The sequence below is a fragment of the Camelina sativa genome, chromosome 15 (assembly GCF_030686135.1).
Source record: "Camelina sativa cultivar CO46 ecotype springtype chromosome 15, ASM3068613v1".
Classification (NCBI taxonomy): Eukaryota; Viridiplantae; Streptophyta; class Magnoliopsida; order Brassicales; family Brassicaceae; genus Camelina; species Camelina sativa.
Genome location: NC_141894.1, coordinates 12294284 through 12314407, shown reverse-complemented (window position 1 = coordinate 12314407; position 20124 = coordinate 12294284). Strand labels below are relative to the sequence as shown.

Below are 20124 nucleotides of genomic sequence, written 5' to 3'. Positions count from 1 at the left end.
CATTTGCATCTAGTTATTAGTTCTTGTAGTTTATTTTCTGCATTTTACATTTTCATCTTAGGATTGTTAGTGACAAACAATCTTTACATTTGTCTTAACTTAGATTCATATGCATATCTTAATTGTTCACAAACACTCATTTAGGATTGATACCTCTTGTACTGCAATAGCATAAGGGGAAATTGAAACACCCATCCATCATTCCATTCATATCACCATTGCTTACATTCATCATCATCATTCACCACCATACAAATATTCTTGTTTCAATAGGAAGCACATACCACTTACCTATGGAACTTCATGGATTAGAATCAAGCATGTTTTAAATGCTTTGATCTATGCGTCGTTGCTTGCAATAGTTGAGTCTCGGAGTATAGGGATCTTAGACGGTTATACTGACATGTGATAGGAAAATTAAGATTAACCAAATCAACAGGACCGGCCCATAGGGCAATCAACTCAAGCAAAGGATTAGGGCATCAAAAAAATTAGGGCATTTTTTTGTAAAATTATTATAGAGTTTTTATATATATCTAAAGATTTTTACAAAAATGTGGACTTTAATATAAGTGCAAATCATAGTTTTTGAGGTTAATTGTTAGTTTTAGTTTTGATTTTTTTCCATTTTGAGGTTAATAGTTTGCTTTGTTAAACTATTAGATAAATCTTTTCATCAAAACTAATGCTTTGGCTTTGGTTTGTGTTAATAAATTTTCAAAACACTAAACATAAAGTCTTATATACCATTAGTTATAATTTTTTGGTAATATATAAAAGGGCATGTTTTTTAGTTCGGCATAGGGCACTAATAAATGTTGGACCGGCACTGCAAATCAAACTCGGGCTTGTAAGAAGCATATATATTGAAAAAATAAACTCTAAATATTTCCATCCTTTTGTTGCCTAAAATTAACAAGTTAGATAGTCATGCCGGTGAAAATATTGGAGAATACATGGAAGGGGATATAAGGGAAGATGTCCGAGTGGATACTGGCGAAAACGCATGAGGGGTACACCGGTGAAAATATAGGAAAGGGATACGAAAAAAGAGGGTAGAACTGGAGAAAAACGTTATCACTCTTTTCAAATTACTTATAGGAAAACCGTTTTTATTTACCAAAATTCTTACTTCTTCTATTTTAATCTGTTGCAGATAATCATATTTAATCGTAGTTTAAGGAATTACAAATCCGACCTGATACATTCAAGCTTATTTACACAGTCTTCATTTGAATGAAAGTAAAAAGCTCTTAAATATTTCTCGTTGCGACATGCCGACATCTCAAAGAAAATAAAATTTGCTTGTGCGTTAGAATAAAAGGATACTAGTTTTGTTGCGAAGCCAAACACAAGAAGTTCACTTCTTTCGATTTGCTGAAAATACTTATTCCAACACCACAACAATAATACACATATGGAGCTCTCACCAAACAGTCTCAAGTCTTCACAAAAGGGTAAAGCTCATACCTAAAATTGCAGCTCGTACTCAAAACTCTTCCTCCTTGTTTACCAATGCAGCATTTTGGAAGCTTCGTCAAAATATAATTCAAACACTCATTGCAACCATCAGTCGATAAGTCCTGTGTACATTGCACCATTGCGTACAACTTCATTGGCCCGAGCTTATTATCTCCCGCGGCATACACAGTGTAATCCCTTCCGGCATTGGTTTCATTACTAGTGGCTTTTTCCTTCAGCTTATTGAGGAGAATCCTCACATTTTTGTTGAATGACTCTATATCACTGCTCACTTCCTTGGCGTTGTACATATAAAAATTGTTCTTGTAATCAATTTTGCCTAGGGTATCGATGGAGGAAATCTCAAGAAGACAGTTGTCATACCAAATTATTCCCCCCTTGTTATTGGGACATCTTTTACGAAGCTGTCATATACGCATATCTTTCAAAACCAATTTTAAGAACGAACAATGATTCTCGGCCCAATTACGTATATTAATTTTTTAAAAATTTGTACTAGCGTTAAATGCCAATCAAGAAAGCATCAATCAACCACCCAGTAATAGAGTATCAGGATCAACAAATTTCTATATTATATAAATTGCTAAGATGAAACCAAAACGGACGTCTGTGTGGCCATTTATAATATGTGACATCTAATTAAAAGTATTGAAGTGACTTTACCCCGGAGATGGCGGTGGCAAGGCAAGAATGGCATTTAGACCAGTAAGAGTCACCCCGGCACTGGAGCTTCACAAAGACGGTATTGGGAGTGTCACCATTGGAGACGTGGGCGAAACCGCTGCGAAGATTGCCGGTGGAGATGGAACGGACAACACGGTTGAGGTTTTCCTCGTACGGACTTCTGGACTTGTATGTCCCTTGACTATTGATGCATTTATGGTGCAAATATGCATTGGTCTGATTCAAGGAAAAACCACTACGAATAAAGAGGATTTGTATGGTCACCACTGCCAAGATAGGGACAGAAACAAGGCGTTTTGATATAGGAAATGAAGAGTACATTGCTTTGGATTTCGATTTTTTTTTCTTTCTGCGAAGGGTTATTTTATTAGATGAATTATGGAGGAACTGAGATATATATAACTCGAAGGATTTTTGATAGTTAGGCGATATAATTTCTTTCTTTTATTAGGTAATATGATTAGTATTATTTGCAGTTTTAATTTTCATTTTTGTTACCTTAGCTTATACAAAACTGGAGTAGTCATTTCATCTTCTTGAGGAAATGTTGTTAAGTTTGTAACGGACATGAGAGAGGATCGGAGTTAGGGATTGAAATTTGGTATTTGCGGCGATGGGAGAGGATGTCCGATGGAAAAAGTCAAAGTTCAAATATTTTTCTTTTGTTGATAAAGAAGTTCACATATTTGGAACTCTAACACGATTCCTAGGATTTTTTACCTGAAAATAAGGGCGTGTTAATTACTTAATTACTCTCTATATACACTTATAATTTCACGTGGTTCAAAAATAGTTTTAGTAGATTGCATCATCTATTTTGAAGCAAAAGCATCATGGAGCCAGGCTGAAAGTGGATATGGAATTTTGTGCTGAAATTTGAATTATGACAATTTTCATGAAGCATGAGAAAAATAGCACGAACGTAATTGTCAATCAAAAACGGAAATTTGTCGTTAAATGAGTTATCAGATCAAAGAATTGTTACAAGTTTAGGAAATAAGGAAATCGTGCTTTTGATGGAATATAATGTTGTAGAATTTTACGTATAGAAAGTTGTCTCTTTCCTAGTTTTACGATTTTTGCTTTTTGGTCATTGAACTATATTTATATTTTTTAGGTTATCGTTCTCTTCATGTAATGAGTATAATTAGTGACTAAACTCTTTTAAGTGTAAACAACCAAACATGAGGCGAATATCTTTCTACGGTTTTTCTTCTTTATTTGTTTGAGCCGTAAAACCCAATACCAATAAAAATAGAAATGACATCTTCCACACCCGATGACATACTTCAGCTCTGTCAAGTTATTTAGTCTTATGTTCAACAACTAATCCAAAAAGAAAAACCAAAAAAAATGTTATAGAAAATGAATCACACATAAATTTTGATTTTAGTTGCTCAAAAAACTCATTCCAAAACAGTAAATATACATAAATATGTTGATCTCATAAAAAGTCTCAAGTTTTTACAAAAGGGTAAAGCTCGTATCTAAAATTACAGCTCGGACTCAAAACTCTTCCTCCTTGTTTACCATTGCAGCATTTGGGAAGCTTCGCCATAATCCAATCCAAACATACACTACAATTTTTTGCTGATAAGTCCTTTGTACATTGTACCATTGCATACACTTTTGTTGTTCCGAGACTTTCCTCACCCGCCGCATACAGGTAGTCTCTCCTGTACGGTATTTCTTTCTTACTAGTTGCTTTCTCCTTCAGCTCATAAAGAAGAGCCTTCGTGTTCTTGTTGAACGCCATTTTATTGCTGCTCACATCCTTTGAGTTGTACATGTAGAAAATGTACCGATAATCGATTTTCCCTAAGGTATAGATCGAAGAAATGTCAAGAAGACAGTTGTCGTACCATATTATTCTCCCTTTGTTGTTCGGACATTTCCTACGGATCTGTCATATATACATATATAGTCACAAAATTTTATAGATGTAAGCATATGATAGCTAATTGATAATATTGAAATGATGTTACCTCAGGTAATGCGGTAGTGATGCAAGAACGGCATATGGATTCAGAAGCATCGGGCCGGCACTGGATCTTGGCATATATTTTCGTTGGACCATCACTACCCGCACCGTTGACGAATCCATAGCCTAGATAGGTGGACATATGATCGATGACACCTTTAACAGCTTCTTCGTATGAATTCCCCTTGACTGTTCCTTCACCCTTGATGCATATGTGGTTTAGATACGCATTGGTATGGTTTAGGGACAGAACACTGTGCGGGAATTGCAAGGCCACCATGGCTAATACATAGACTGAAACGAAGGGTTTTGTGACAGAGTATGAAGACATCATGTTCTATTTTGATAATTTGTCCAGAGAAGGCTGTTTTTTTATAAGATCAATTTTGGAGTTTGAATGTTTATATAAGAGACTCAGGGGATTTCAGATACTTACAGAAAATGGATATTAAAATTTATTTGATAATTATTAGAAAGGGTTGTACTACTTTTTTGTTTTTATGGTTACGTAATACAATATCGAATTGTTCAGTTTCTAGGATAAATGTCTGTAGTCTAACAGACAGGAGAGATAAGTTCGGGGTTGAGACTTGGTATTTTCGGCGAGGGGAGAGGAGGACCAATGAAAAGTCAAAAATTAAAACTCTTAAATCTGAAATTACACTCCACATCAGTCTCAAATTACTCTCCATATCAAAGAGGAGGACCAAGAGTCTTTATTTTGGCAAAGATATGATGAAATTCAAAATTTCTAGGGTTTGCATATTTCAAGATTATTTATTTTACAAAAAAAAAAAAAAAAAAGGAAATTCTGTTCTAGAACAAAACAGTGCAATTTATTAGTTGGTTTAGATTCCATATGGCAACCCAAATTGTTTACTGTGTTATGATCTGGTCTTAGATGATAATTTAACTAACTTTAAAACGGTGTGTTCGTACCCAAAAAAAAACTCATAATCGCACTGGTTTGTGTCCTATATTATCCATATATATAATACTTCTTTATGTTTATGATGACAACAGCAGATGAATGATAGTTTTTGAACATGCTTATTAAGCTCGTTTACGCCAAGAACAAATTGGAGATCAGAGTTTACACTGGTTAATGCAGTTGAAGGTTTGGCAATTCGGTTCAATATTATTTCCTAGTCAACGATACAACGATGATGAGTGTCGAGTTTAGGATGATGGTTTGAAACACTTGGATATTTGGCCCTACAGTGTTTGTGTACTTGTAAAATATATACTTACTAGATTTGGACCCGTGCTAGAGTACGGGTTAAAATTTCTTTTATCTTTATTATAATTTCAAAATAAAATATAATTTAGAAGACGGTTTAGCATTGTAAATTGAGAAACGATTGTTATTATTATTATTTTTTGTATGAATATGTATTTTGGTGAATGGAGATCTGAATGATTTATATCAATGTTTTTTAATCAGGACCAGACCGGCCGGTCGGTTCGATCCAACCACAACCCGATAGATATTCCGGTCATGGTAACCTCTAAAAACCTAAAAAATTAAACCCGTAAAAAAATAGAAAAACCCACTAAAAACCCGTGAACCGGTGGTTGAACAGGAGGGTCGGACCGGATTGTCGATCTAAAATTAAAATATTTTATTTTGGTCACACTTTAAACTCAAACCAAATTAAAAATAAATGTTGTTATTTATAAAAGAATCAGTTAGTTATTTTATCTAATCATTTAAAAGTTTAATTTTAGTTGCTTAGTACCTAACTATGTATGTTTTGTTCATATATTTATAAAAAGTAGATGTTATATTCATAAAATATAATCAAACTAATAAACTAATTGACCTGTAATTACATCGGTCCGACTTGTTGACCCAGTGACCCGAAAGACTTCCGGTTCACCTTCCGGTCCGGTTTTAAAGACATTGATTTATATTAAAAGCTTGGAAGGATGTTAGGTCAGATTTTATTTTGAAATCCACATAAAATCTCAGAAATCACGATTAAGTGTGATTAATTGCCAAGATTTTATTCTTTTTTATACCTAACAGTATATTTTTGTGCCTAAAACTATATATAGTGTAACAATATATGGAATAATTAAGATTTTTTTTGGAAATTGTATAAATCATTGAAATATTATCTATAAGAGGATTCTTTGAGATATTCTGAAGTGTATTTGTAATTTCATATAGCCCACGGATTTCATCTATAACTTTTTTTTTGTAACCAACCTATATTTAATATATTATTTATTTTGTAACCAACTTATAAAAATTATATATTCTACAAAAAAAAGTTGTGTGTTTCCGTTTTATTATACAAAAAAAAATTGTGTACTTCCGTTTTATTATACAAAAAAAGTTGTGTACTTTCTATTTATGATTGAGAGTATATTTTTATCCCCTTTAATAACTTGGTTAACGTTGTAGTCTATCAATAAAATCTCAGGAAAATAAATTGGTAATATTGTAATTGTAGATCTTTGGAAACAACGTGATCTTCCGAAAATAAAGTTTGGAATATCCATGAACTATCAATTTGGAATATCACGTTTAAGATTTTCTGTTACAATTAAGGTTTTATTTGTTACCTTTAATATATGAACTATCAACTTGTAACTAATTAATATATAGATTAATCTATAACCTATTTGTAACCATTTATTAAAATTATAAAGTCTTATAAAGTCTACCAAAACAATGTTATGTACTTCTATTATATTAAAAAGAGGATTTATCATTTATCATTTATTATCTATATATGAAGAGTTATCCTATGAAGAGTATAGGGTCAATGTAGATCCTATATATAACCTATTTTTATTTTTATGAATTTGTAACCATTTCTATTTTTTATAAAGTCTACGATTTGATACAAACATACGAAAGGAGGATCTTCATATATATTATAACTAAATCTTGCTCCACGATTTATGGATATCATTTATCATTTATCATTTATTATCTATATATGAAGAGTTATCTTATGAAGAGTATAGGGTTAATGTATATCCTATATATAACCTATTTTTATTTTTATGCATTTGTAACCATTTATATTTTTTATAAAGTCTACAAAAACTAAGTTGTGTACTTCTCTTTTATTAAAAAGGGGATGACGAGTATTTTAGAATTGTTACATAATCACAATTCCACTTACTCGCTTAATCATTAGCATTGTAGTCTTGTTGTACATATTGTGAAACTTTCACTTTAGTTAGAGCTCGAAACTTAAGGGCATTACCATGGGTGACACTTTAAAATTGGGATCTTACATTTGTTTTACTAATATTTTAATATAGTAATATTATCTAATTTAGTTAGTTTTTTTTTTGTTTTAAAATTGGATCAATCAGATCGTGACACATAAGCGAGATAGGGTCAAGAGAGTGTGTGTGTCTGCTGCTGCGAGACCTTGTGTCTTTCTTTCCTCAATATTTTTTTTATTAAAAGACACCCATCTGGAGATGACCGGTGGAGATGGTCTAATGATTGAGCTGTGGACTTACTCGAAACTTTGTGTGGGGTTATAACCCCCTAAGAGCATGACCATCAGTAATTCTCTGAAAATGGGTTCTCCAAAAATATTTTAAATATAATAATATTATTTAATCTAAATTTTGTTTGTCTTGAAAAATTCAACCAATCAGCTTTTAACATGTAGTGAAAGAGGGGTCTGAGAGTGTCTTGAAAGTTTGGACAGGGCCATTGTGTCTCTCTCTCCTCAACTTTTTATAATTTTTATATTTTTTATTCTTTTGACACTAAAAAAAATGACCCATGGTCATGCTGTAAAAAATGTAGATAAATCACAAAAGGTAAATTCCATTTAAATGTTATTTGCTGAAAACACTTATTCAAAGCACAACAAATATATGCATATCAAGCTCGCGTTAGATAGTCGTAAGTTTTACAAAGGGGTAAAGCTCATACCTAAAATTACAACTCGTACTTAAAAATCTTCCTCCTTGTTTACCGTTGCAACATTTGGGAAGCTTCGCCAGAATCCAGTTCAAACACACACTACAGTTTTTAATGGATAAGTCCTGCGTACACTGCACCATTCCGTACAATCTCATCTTCCCGAGACTTTCCTCGCCCGTTGCATACAAGTAGTTTTTCTTGCTGGGAACGTTTTCTTTACTACTTGCTTTCTCCATCAGCCTATGGAGGAGAGCCCTTGTCTTCTCGTTGAATGACTTTGTATCACCACTCACATCCTTTGCGTTGGAAATATAAAAATGGTTCTGGTAATCGATCTCGGCATAGGTATAAAACGTTAATATTGTGAGAACACAGTTGTCGTACCATATTATTCTTCCTCTATTATTCGGACATCTCCTTCTAATCTGTCATATATACATGTATATTGCCACAAAATTAAGAAATATATAAATTATTTTAATTTCCTTGGTACTATATAATATATATGGTTTTGTTTTGGTACTATGGCGTTAAAATTCCAATCAGTATTATCTCTACTAGATCCACCCAATATATATCATGATGCTAAGATGTAACCAAAAACTAGTGTACATGCATGTGTGCGTGCATTTATATATGTAAGCACGTGACAACTGATCGATAAATAAATTCAAATGAGGTTACCTCAGAGAAGGCGGTGTCAAGGCAAGTGCGGCACTTGGATGTGGAGGAGTCCCCCCGGCACTGGAGCTTGACGTAGGCGGCATTGTCACCACTAAAGACGACAACATTGCCTAAAACTGAGATTGAGATCATTGGGATGAGATTGTTAAGGTCTCTCTCGTATTTACCACCTGACTTGTATGTCCCTTGACGATTAAGGCATATGTGGTGTAGATACTCATTTGTCTGGTTTAGGGACAAAACACTCTCTACACAAGAGAGTTGCATGGCCACCATGGCCAAGATAGTGACGGAAAAGATGCGTTTCGATACAAAGGATGAAGACATTTTTTTTGGATTTTCTAATGTTTACCCGTGGAGGAGTTTGCTTGTTATATAGATTGTGAAGAAGTTGGCATGTTTATTTAGGAGAATCTAGGAAATCGGTTACTGAGTGGCGATGTTTTTAGGTTTATTTTGATAACTATTAGAAGGGTTAGTATTTTCTAAATCAAATCGATTGCTCACTACAATTTTTAGCTGAGAAGTTTATTCTTATGGACAGGATAGAGATGTTGGGGGCTTGAGACTTGGTATATGCGGCGAAGGGAGAGGAGGACCAACGAAAAAGTCAAAAGTTGATATTGGTTGACTATTTTCTTGTTGTCCAATATCTATATATATATTTTGCATGAAATAGTTTGCATGATTCATAACTTTCCATTTCTGTTGTACGAAGACTGCATCATCACTCACAACGACGTTAAATGATTCAACGTAGATTTTTGAGTTGATACATCGCGATTATGGGTCCGTATATGTAGGACACCATCATTCACGGTGCAAGCTATCTCTGAATGATCGTATATGGTCATTTGCAAGGAGTACCTGATGACAACATTATATCTACTTCCTATAAATTCATAACACTTTCAATCTCCTTTCTGTTATGTGTAAAGTTGATTACTTTCCAAAAAAGGATTGTTCGTAAAGCCCTAAATTAAACGGCAGAGGAATCATATTGTTAATGTAATGTAGACCAAATGAACCTTGCAATTAGTTTTTGGAAGAATTAGTCTTGACTCGAGGAAACATGAATTTCTCACTTGATACTGATTTGCTAAAGAAGATTAACGACCAAAACCCACAACAACAAAAAAAAATCATTGGATTACGGGTTAATTTTGAATAATATTGGATTAGAATTATTTGACCAGAACGAGTCAGCTGAGAAAAAGTTTCAATAGCTAAATTCTTCATAATTTTATATATTGGTCTTAACACATGATTTAGTTTTCAAAAGAATATCAAATTTAAAAATGTAGGTTAAAGGAAAATTATTGACATGATAATATTTGATTAAGGCTCTAAAAATTGTACACATACTTGTCCACATTTATTTTACCAATAGGTAGCCTAAAAATGTGTTATGTAAAACAGCACAAAGATTACTTTTTACTTTCTATTCGCACAAAACACGTAATCGAACGAAACAGTCTCGATTCTTTTCTTTTCTTTTTGAACAGTCTCAATTCTTTACAAAGGGGTAAAGCTCATACCTAAAATTACAGCTCGTACTCAAAACTCTTCCCCCTTGCTTATTATTGCAGCATGTGGGAAGTTTTGCCATAATCCAATTCAAACACACATTGCAATCTTTAATCGATAAGTCCTTTGTACACTGCACCATTGCATACAACTTCATCTTCCCGAGACTTTCTTCCCCCGTCGCATACAACTTCTTCATTTTGAGCCTTTCCTCCTTAGTCTCGGGTAAGTCCTGCTTGCCGTTATTGTTTTCTTTACTAGTTGCTTTCTCTTTCAGCCTATAGAGGAGAGCCCTCGTATTCTTGTTGAACGAATTTGTATCGCCATTCACGGCCTTCTCGTTGTACATATAAAAATTATTCTCGTAATCGATCTTGCCTAAGGAATTAATTGGAGATATCTCGAGAAGACAGTTGTCGTACCATATTATTCCCCCTTTGTTGTTCGGACATTTACGACGAATCTGTCATAAAATATATAAATAGTTAAACCCAACTTAGATGTCAATCAGTAGTATCAGAATCATCAAATACCACTGATTTACGTATATATCGCAAAAATGCAATTATAAATGTAAATATTGCACAGCTAATTAATGATTTTTTTGGAACGACATAAAGTAAAAAAGCAAACTAAGCTATTCCCTCTATTCCAAATAATAAGATTTTTAAGCACAAAGATTGAGAAACAATAAATATTGTATCATTTAACCAAATTCAACCAATTATAGAAAAAAATGCATAATTTAATTAGTCAAAAAATATTAAGTTAATATAAAAGTGCATAAAAACTTGAAATTTTTTATAAAATGGGACAAAGAAAAAAACTTAAAATATCTTATATATTGGAATAGAGAGAGTAAAATATAATCGAGATGAGATAATTTAGTGTTGTCAATTATTTTTGAATTGTAAGTAATTGATATTAAAATATGGTTTGTTGACCCAAAATAAGGTCTATTGTCGGTCTTAGAATATGATTCAGTTTGAAATGAACATCAGAGAAGAATTCTCATCTCAAAAACATGTGTTAAGATCACACCTTCAAAAATTGAAAGGATATAACAAATATATAAGGAACACGGACAGTGCATATTGATATTGAGTTGAAAATTCATGGATATTAACAATTTGCAAATGATCTTACCTCGGAGAAGGCAGTGTTGAGGCAAGAGCGGCACTTGGACGAATACGAGTCACCTCGGCACTGGAGCTTTCCGAAAACTGTATTGGGAGCATCACCGTTGGAGCCATGGACGAAACCGTAGTTAGAAATTGAGATAGAGATAGCACGAACGACACGGTTGAGGTTTTCCTCATATGGACTCCCCGGCTTGTACGTCCCTTGACTCTTGATGCATGTGTGGTGCAGATAAGCATTGGTTTGATTCAGCGAATTGGTTTGATTCAGGGACATAACACTGCGTGGAAAGACGAATTGTATGGAAATCATGGCAAAGACGGAAACAATGCGTTTTGATACAGACAATGAAGACATTTTTTTGGACTTTTGTATTTTTTTTTTATGGCGGATGTTTTTTTGAAGTTAGAATAATTGTAAAGAGATGAAGAATGTTTATATAGGAGACACGAGGGATTTTAGATACTAAAACGGTTTTAATATTTTATTTTCTAAACGTTATAGAATGCTTGTTATCATTTTTTTGTTTATCTTTTACAAAAATAATAAAATAAATGTTTTTAGTTTGTAAAGGACAAGAGAGCGGAGTTAGGAGTTGGGACTTGGTATTTACGGCGAGGGGAGAGGAGAGCCGGTGAAAAAGTCAATGTTTGAAGGTTTGTCTAATTTTTTGTTTTGTCGAAAAAGGTTTGTTTAATTTAAATATCTTTAAATTACACGATATGAAGGCAAATATAGTTTCGACTGCGTAATTAAAGTATTAAAGATATTATATAGAGAATCAACTTTCATCTTCTTCTCATTAGCCGTTTATATATACAGTATAAGACTTCTCGTCTATTGCCACTGATAGGTTGTAACCCTATATTTCTAGGAAAATATAAATAATTGAACGTTTAAGCTAATTAAAACAATGAAGAAGCTGGACTGGAAAGTAGTAATCTTGTAGTGAATTATTACCTCAAATAGCTCATCAATTAACTCGTCGTTCTTCGTTTTTTAATATTTAGCTAGAGCCCATGCATGATGTTTTGAAACTCATTAAATAACTCGATTTGCGCTAGACTATACTACACTGTTTCATTTTATTACAACGCCTCCAAAATAGCTTTAGTAGATTTCATAATCAGTGCTGCAAATTAATCCAATCATTAACACCCTTCGTGCAGTCTCGAAGAACGTACCGAATTGAGCGAAAAAGAATTGATTCGTTTTACAACCAAAATAGAAGTGAAAGTTACGTATTAATGTATTAATTGAACTACAAAATTACATGACAACCCATTCTTTGCCCTGGTCTGGATTACTGTGTATTTACTTTTTCGTGTCCTTGTAATTTATTGGTTCCGAAGTTTTTATTACATTTGTTTGTCATACTGAAAAAAAAAAAAAGTCAAACGTAAAGACGTAAAAAGTAAGAGCGTTGATGAAAAAAGTGGAGAAATGGAAAACAAACAATTCAACAAAAGAAAAGAAAAGGAAAAAATAATCTTGGAGTCTTATTTTAAATTAATGTGTGGTTGACAAAAAAAAAAGAAAAGGAAAAAATACAGAAAATTATTGGATCAACGGTGGTAAACAAAATGAATGAACTTTCATATAATCAACAATTACAATACAATATAATAGCTTCAGTTTAAGAATTGAAGCTTTTGTTAGTAGAGAGGTGCAACATTACAAGCACATCTTTTCATTTTGTAACACCATCCAAACGAAATCCTCTAACAAATTTTTTTTCTTCTTCTAATTAATAGTCTTCAAATCATAAGAAAAGGGTACAGCTCATACCTAAAATTACAACTCGTACTCAAAACTCTTCCTCCTTCTTTACCCTTGCAACATTTAGGAAGCTTCGCCATAATCAATTTTTAAGTACACATTGCAATTGTTAGGCGACAAGTCCTTCGTACACTGCACCATGGCATACAGCTTTTTTGTCATTAGGGTCTTCTCCCCTGCAGCGAACATGAAATCCTTCTTGCTCTTTTTGTTGGCTTTCTCCTTCAGCTCCTGAAGGAAATCCCTCGTATTCTTGTTGAATGACTCAATATCACTTCTCACATCTCTCGCATTGTACATATCGAAATAGTTCTGGTAGTCAATCTTGTCAAAGGTATTGATCGAAGAGATCTCAAGAACACAGCTATCGTACCATATTATTTTACCCTTGTTTTTCGGACATCTCCTACTAATCTGTCATATACATGTTGACACCAAACCACGAACAATAAATCTTATAGTTTTTTACTAGTGTAAAATGTAAATCAGTATTACTATACCAATTAAGCCAGTAGAGCATCAAGAACACTTAACAAGAAGTGACGCGTGTGTGCGCATTTATTTATGTGAATATGTGAAAATTAATCAATAATACTGAAATAACTTTACCTTGGAGTTGGCTGTTGTGAGGCAAGAACGGCATTTTGAAAAGTAGGAGTCTCCCCGACACTGTAGCTTAATAAAGACAGAGTTGGGAGCGTCACCGTTGGAGGAGTGGACGAAACCAAAGTTTAAATTTAAGGTAGAGATAGTACGGATGAGACTGTTGAGGTTTTTCTCGTATGGACTACCTGACTTGTATGTCCCTTGTTCGTTGATGCATTTATGGTTTAGATACGCATTGGTCTGGTTCAAGGAAAAAACACTACGTATAAAGAACAGTTGTATGACCACTATGGCCAAGATACGGATAGAAACGAGACATTTTGATAAAGATGATGATGAATACATTGTTTTGAAATTTTGTAATTTCTCCGGAGTTTGGATTTTTATATATATAAGGAGACTCAATCGAGGATTTTTCGATATTGAGTGGAGATGGTGTAAACAAAATTGGTGTAACTTTTCTTATTTGTTTAGTTTCCTTATTCAAAATTCAGTTTTATCAATTCTAGTTTCTAGCATAAATGTTTGAAATCAGTAACGGACACTCGGAGGTGTTGAGCGTTGAGACTTGGTATTTGCGGCGAGAGAAGGGGAGGGACCAATGAAAAAGTCAAAGTTTGAAGGGTTGTCGGATTCTTTTTTTTTTTTCTTTGTTTTACTTTTAATTTTGTCAGCAAAGGTCTGTCTGTTTTAAATCTCTTATTAAATTGATTCTATAGATATCTAATTGAAACCTAACAGAAAATAGTCTCTACATGATTAAGAGGAGAAACTAGTGTAAAGACTATTTTAGTAGATTTTGTTGTCAAATAACTGAACACGTCTCGTTCCATCTAAACTCGTTAACAAGAGCATCAAGCAACAACAAACTAAAACAGAGACCGTTGGATCCAAATCTCACATGACTCAGTTCTTAGTGTCTGTGTCATCTTCTACTACTGATTTATCATGGTTTTTATGGTTTTTAACCATGATATAAGGAGTCTTTTAGTGTCTTTTCATTTGTTTTTATATTGTTTTTGAGTCTTTACAGGTTTTCTAGGATTTTGGCATGAAAGGAGCAAAATGGAGCAATTTGGATCGTTTTAGAGCATAAATCTCGGATCAAGACAAGGGCATCGATCGACACCTATATGGCATCGATCGACACCTCTCTCTGCCGACTCAAGACCCAAGTTTTGGAAGTTTTACAAATCTGTCCCAAAGTTTTCCATAATTGCAACATAAGTCCCTGACGTGTTTTAGGACATATATATATAGTTTTTAGGTTTTCCAAACCCTTAAGTTTTTATTCTATCAAGTTTTATTTTTCCTGCAACCCTGAGAGATTTTTGAGAGCTTTGGAGAGAGAGAGATCTGCTTTGAGAGAAGAATTTCTTGAACTCCCTTTATTCTTTTAATCTCAATTGCTTATTATTCAGAAAGATGTTTTGTTCTTCAATAATTATGTCTGAGTAATTTGTTTGTTAGGTTTAGGGTTTTTCACAGGGATTTTATGAATTATTAGATCTGATTATTTAGGATTCATTATCTATCTAGATCTTCATCTTAGGTTGTTCTTCATATTAATCCTTGATTGGCCATCTAGAATTAATATCCTAGGAAAATAAATTGATATGAGAATATAATTGATTTTCCTGATAAAACCTTTTGATGAGCAAAATTATTTCTTGCAAAGAGATTTGATTTAATAATTTTGTGAACAATCTAAACCTGATTTTACTGCTGATTTTTAACCTAGAATTTTACAAAGAGATTTGGATTTTCTGGTTTTAAATTTAGATATTATTTGGAGTGAGAACTGATTTAATTTACAAAAGTGTTTAGAGTTCTAGATCTGTTTTTAATTGTTTGAATCATAATTTATTGATTGATTTAATATTTCATAATTTCCTGAGAAATTCCCTAGGCCTAGCTTTTTGATCTTCCGAATTTACAACAGCTTTTATTTAATATTTTGCATTGCTATTTTTAATTCAATTTAATCTGTTTAGCTTAATTATAAAACTCTATAATTTATTGTGTAGTCTTGAGTCCTTGTGGAATTCGACCCCTAAGTACTGCATTGACCTCTTAATTTGAGAGAGTAGCTCTAGGGTAAATTTGAGCATATCAAATTTTGGCGCCGTTGCCGGGGACTCTTTTGATCTACCATTAGATTTGAGTTTTAGATTTTGTCTAAATTTTTCTTTTTATTTTCTACTTACACGTTTTTGTTTTTCTTCTCTTTGGTGTTTCAGGTGCATGCCTCCTAGACCTCACACAAGGAGCAACAAGTCTGGTCCTACTGTGAATTTGTCAAACCAACAGTTAGGAAAACTTGAGCGTGAGAACAGAAAGGCAGCCAAATCTCTAAAGATGGTTAATACTATCATTCTGATGCGAGATGAGGATGGTGCTTTGAGGGATCAAGAGGGCCACTTGCGCAATGAGCAGGGCCAAAAGATTGATGTTGAGGGCAATGTGATTGCTGAAATTGTTGTTGTCGACGAACCAGCTGATGGTGTCGACGGTGTCGATCGACACCAACAAGAGGGTATCGATCGATACCCCCTTCCTGCAGACGGACGTGGAGCTGCCAACCACGTACAGAACCCAGTTCGACGACAGGAGCAGAACCGGGACTTGATCAGGACCATTGCTGACTACAACCGGGCTGATCTTATGTATGAGAACCGGTCTGCAATTGTTCCTCCACCATTCCAGAGGAATGACTTTGAGCTGAAGCCTGCTTACTTTCAACTGGTTGGACAGAGACCTTTCTCTGCTCTGCCCCATGAGAAGCCTCTGGACCATATTGAGCATTTTGAGGATCTTGTGACCAGTATCAAGGCTAATGGAGTGACTGAGGATTTCATATTCTGCAAGCTCTTCCCATACTCACTTGCAGGAGAGGCATCTCAGTGGTTGAAGCAGTTGCCAGCTGGATCTCTGACAAATTGGCATGATATCAAGGTGGCTTTCCTCAACCATTTCTATGATGATGCAATGTCAGATGAGCTGAGAGTCAAGATCTCTTCATTCAAGCAAGGACATGATGAAGCTTTCAAGGCAGCTTGGATGAGATTCAAAGCTTATCAAAGGGACTGTCCACACCATGGTTTTTCAAGGGTACAACTGTTGAGTATCTTCTTTAGAGGGTGTGACTGGAAGTATCAGTTAGCTTTAGATGCTGCAAGTCATGGGAACTTCAAGACAAGATTTCCAGAAGATGCAGAAGTTTTGATTGAGAATTTGGCTTCTAGCAATAGCACTAAGGGAGCAGATGCTGAAAGGAAGAGATTGCATGGAGGATTTGATTCAAACCAGTTAGCTTCTGTTAATGCTAGGCTGGATTCAGTGCATAATCTCCTTATGGGTAAGAAATCTGTTCATTTTGCTGCTAAGGTTGAGACATATGAGCCAGAACCTGATCAAGGACACCAAGAGGAGGATGTGAACTATGTGTATGGGAATCAGGGACAGCGGTTTGGAAATCAGCAAGGCAATAGGTCTTACAGTGGGAACTCTTCAGGCTACACTTCCAAGCCTGAGTATCAGCAGCAACAACAGAACAATGGCTATACAAGGACCTATGGGAATTCATCTTATCAGTCTCCACCTCCTAAGAATTCTTCAGAGAGTAGAATGGAAGCCATGCTTGAGCAGCTTTTGCAAGGACAGGAGCAATTGACAGTGACATTCAATGGAAAGATTGACAATGTCTACACTGAGCTGAATGGGAAGATTGATGCATTGAATGTTCATGTTAAGAAGCTGGAAATTCAAGTTGCACAAACTGCTGGGTCTGTTAAACGACAAGAGAGTTTTCTCCCTGGAAGAACTGAGTCAAATCCAAAACATGCTTGCAATGCCATATCAGTGGGGGATGAAGAAATTGATGAAGTTGTTTCAGCAGAATTGGGAGAGCAATCAGACAAATTCTCGATTTCAGATGATGGTGTCGATCGACACCACCTGGGTGTCGATCGACACTCCTCTCAGACGAACCCAGAAACTGCAAAATCTCAAGTTCCAGCTGCTGAAAGGGTCTACAAGCCTAAGGTTCCTTTTCCCAAGCCAAGAAAGTCTAAGCAAGAGATGGAGGAAGCTAGATGCAAAGCAATGATGGACAAGGTGATGATTGAGATGCCTTTAATTGATGCAGTAAAGCTTTCACCACCACTCAAGCGCTATGTTAAGAGAATGGTATCCAATGGTTTGAGCCCTGAAGAAGGAGCACTTCTTACAAAAGATGTCAGTGCAATTCTGTTGAACCAGCCTGTTCAGAGGAAGAAGGAGAGAAAGCAGGAAGTGGTTGTCTCTGAGAAAGTGAGTGCAAAAATTGAGTGTAGGACTGCAGAAAAGTTACCAGATCCTGGAAGTTTTGTGTTAGATTGCTCTATCTCCACAGGAAGGTTTTCTCACTCTCTTTGTGACCTTGGTTCTAGCATCAACTTGATGCCACATTCTGTTGCTGTGAGACTTGGGATGACAGAATTCAAGCCAACTCAGATTTCTCTTATCTTGGCTGATCGCTCCCGAAGAACTCCTGAAGGTGTTTTAGAGGATATTCCAGTTAAGGTTGGCAACTTCATGATTCCCACTGACTTTGTGGTGCTGAAGTATGATCAAGAGCCTAAAGATCCTCTCATCTTAGGAAGATCTTTCTTGGCTACAGCTGGTGCCATCGTTGATGTGAAGAAGGGACACATAGTACTGAATGTGGATGGTTTGAGTTTGAATTTTGAGATGGATAAACTGAGGAGGGCTCCTACTATTGATGGACAGACTTTTTCTGTTGAAAAAGTTTCTGCAACACGAGCATCAGGCTCAGTGTCGATCGATGCCACCAAGAGGGTATCGATCGACACCCCTCCACGACCGAGACAGAACAGCTCTAAGACTGATGTTTCAAGTCAGAAACTTGTTCCCAAACAGAAAGTCTCCCACTCCACACTCCAGAGCCCTCAGGTAAGGCCAAGGTATGCATCTCCTTCTCCTAAACTTCCTCCTATCATCAATAAGACCTTCAAAGCTACAAAAACTGTTTTACAGTTAACCAAGCCACGAGATTATCGTAGAGCGCTTGTTTCTTCTGTTGATGATTCTGCAGGGCATAAGAGAAGCAATCCCATCCCTAAATCCCACACTGATCCTATTCCTCACATCCTTGGCAAGCCTCATGCACCTAAAGCTTATACACCACCTTGGATGAAGAGGACTTCAATGTCATGTTCTGCTCCTCCGGATGCCTGAGCTCCAACACAGTCAAGCTAATGACTGAACACAAGCGCTTAGTGGGAGGTACCCCACTGGTAGGTTTTTCTTTTTCTTTTGCTTTTGATTTTTATTTATTTTATTTTATTTTTGCTTTCCTCTTGCTTGATAACACTGGGGACAGTGTTGTTTAAGTCTGGGGGAGGTTGTCTACTAACTATGTTTTCTGTTTTTGAGTTTCAGTTGTGTCAGTCAAAACCATAAAGTTTGAGTCAAATTTTTCAAATTTTTTCTTTTTGTCTTTGGGAATTATGATCTTGATTAATGATTTCTCTTATTTGGCTAACACTCTAATGATTATTTGTTTATACTTGATCTCAGAACTGAAGCTTAGAAAGACTATGAGCCTTATCAACAATCCTGAAAGCCCTTATTCAATGGATATCTGATTGATCTAACGTTGTCTCAACCTTTATCAGGATTTTAACCGGACTTAATCTCTTACTTTGGGGTTGAAAATCAGTGGACTAGACTTCTTCTTTGGGCCATACAGGACAGTGCAATTTTTCAAAGTATGTCTCCCCTCTCTCTTCCCTTCAGTGCTTTAAGAAAAAAATAAAGAATAAAAGATGAGATGATTTTGATCAGTTTAGAGAGGTAGGTAAATTACCAGTGACCTCATTATTCTACTCTTGAGTCAAATGATCACACAAAGCTTGGAAGCGAGGGGTAGGTAAATTACCGATGACCCCGGTATTCGCTTACACCTTTGAAAAAAAAAGAGAAAAAAAAAAGAAAAAATAATGGAAGTGAGAAAAGGGAGAGGAAAGGAGATGTAAGAAGAATGTCTTGGCCTGAAAAGAGAATCCATATGCCACTGATGAATACACCCAAGGTAAGAACTCACCTGTACTTGCTTTAATTTATATAATGAGATGACAATGGAGATTTCGGAGATTCCAAAGGATTGTGGGATTTGAGTAAGGAATGTTGATGCTTATCATGGTTGAGTATAAGAAATAAGTTCTTGAGTCAGGTAAATGAAGAGTGTGAATAAGAATAATCTGCAAATGAGTGAGTTCCCTGTTTTCAAACCTCTTTCACATGTCTAAGCTTATGTTTTGCTTGAGGGCAAGCA

At 35.0% G+C, this 20124-nt stretch overlaps 4 protein-coding genes, 1 non-coding gene and 1 pseudogene across 6 annotated transcripts; all 6 read right to left on the bottom strand.

The window, feature by feature from the left end:
- Positions 1 to 1138: 1138 nt before the first annotated feature.
- Positions 1139 to 2654, bottom strand: LOC104746642 (putative cysteine-rich repeat secretory protein 21). The gene is made up of 2 exons (XM_010468164.2): positions 2146 to 2654; positions 1139 to 1886 (listed from the first exon to the last, which is right to left on the bottom strand). The coding sequence occupies exons 1-2, from the start codon at positions 2485 to 2487 to the stop codon at positions 1440 to 1442; spliced, it is 789 nt and encodes a 262-aa protein (XP_010466466.1). The 5' UTR covers positions 2488 to 2654; the 3' UTR covers positions 1139 to 1439.
- Positions 2655 to 3536: 882 nt separating this feature from the next.
- Positions 3537 to 4662, bottom strand: LOC104746641 (putative cysteine-rich repeat secretory protein 25). Its single transcript, XM_010468163.2, has 2 exons — positions 4152 to 4662; positions 3537 to 4069 (listed from the first exon to the last, which is right to left on the bottom strand). Exons 1-2 carry the CDS (start codon positions 4479 to 4481, stop codon positions 3623 to 3625), a joined length of 777 nt encoding a protein of 258 aa, XP_010466465.1. The 5' UTR covers positions 4482 to 4662; the 3' UTR covers positions 3537 to 3622.
- A 3269-nt stretch (positions 4663 to 7931) lies between these two features.
- On the bottom strand, positions 7932 to 9229 carry LOC104748412 (putative cysteine-rich repeat secretory protein 23). The gene is given in 4 exon segments (XM_010470058.2): positions 7932 to 8356; positions 8358 to 8410; positions 8413 to 8476; positions 8736 to 9229. Coding segments are annotated over 4 exon segments (780 nt in total). The 5' UTR covers positions 9063 to 9229; the 3' UTR covers positions 7932 to 8020.
- Positions 9230 to 10194: 965 nt separating this feature from the next.
- LOC104746640 (putative cysteine-rich repeat secretory protein 22) lies at positions 10195 to 11938 on the bottom strand. The gene is made up of 2 exons (XM_010468162.3): positions 11409 to 11938; positions 10195 to 10725 (listed from the first exon to the last, which is right to left on the bottom strand). Exons 1-2 carry the CDS (start codon positions 11757 to 11759, stop codon positions 10243 to 10245), a joined length of 834 nt encoding a protein of 277 aa, XP_010466464.1. The 5' UTR covers positions 11760 to 11938; the 3' UTR covers positions 10195 to 10242.
- A 1036-nt stretch (positions 11939 to 12974) lies between these two features.
- Positions 12975 to 14260, bottom strand: LOC104746639 (putative cysteine-rich repeat secretory protein 21; annotated as a pseudogene). Its single transcript, XR_015582966.1, has 2 exons — positions 13791 to 14260; positions 12975 to 13595 (listed from the first exon to the last, which is right to left on the bottom strand). The product of XR_015582966.1 is annotated as a putative cysteine-rich repeat secretory protein 21 (transcript).
- A 2524-nt stretch (positions 14261 to 16784) lies between these two features.
- LOC147926544 (small nucleolar RNA R71) lies at positions 16785 to 16891 on the bottom strand. Its single transcript, XR_015583218.1, has one exon. It is a non-coding gene; the product is annotated as a small nucleolar RNA R71 (small nucleolar RNA).
- Between the last annotated feature and the right edge of the window lie 3233 nt (positions 16892 to 20124).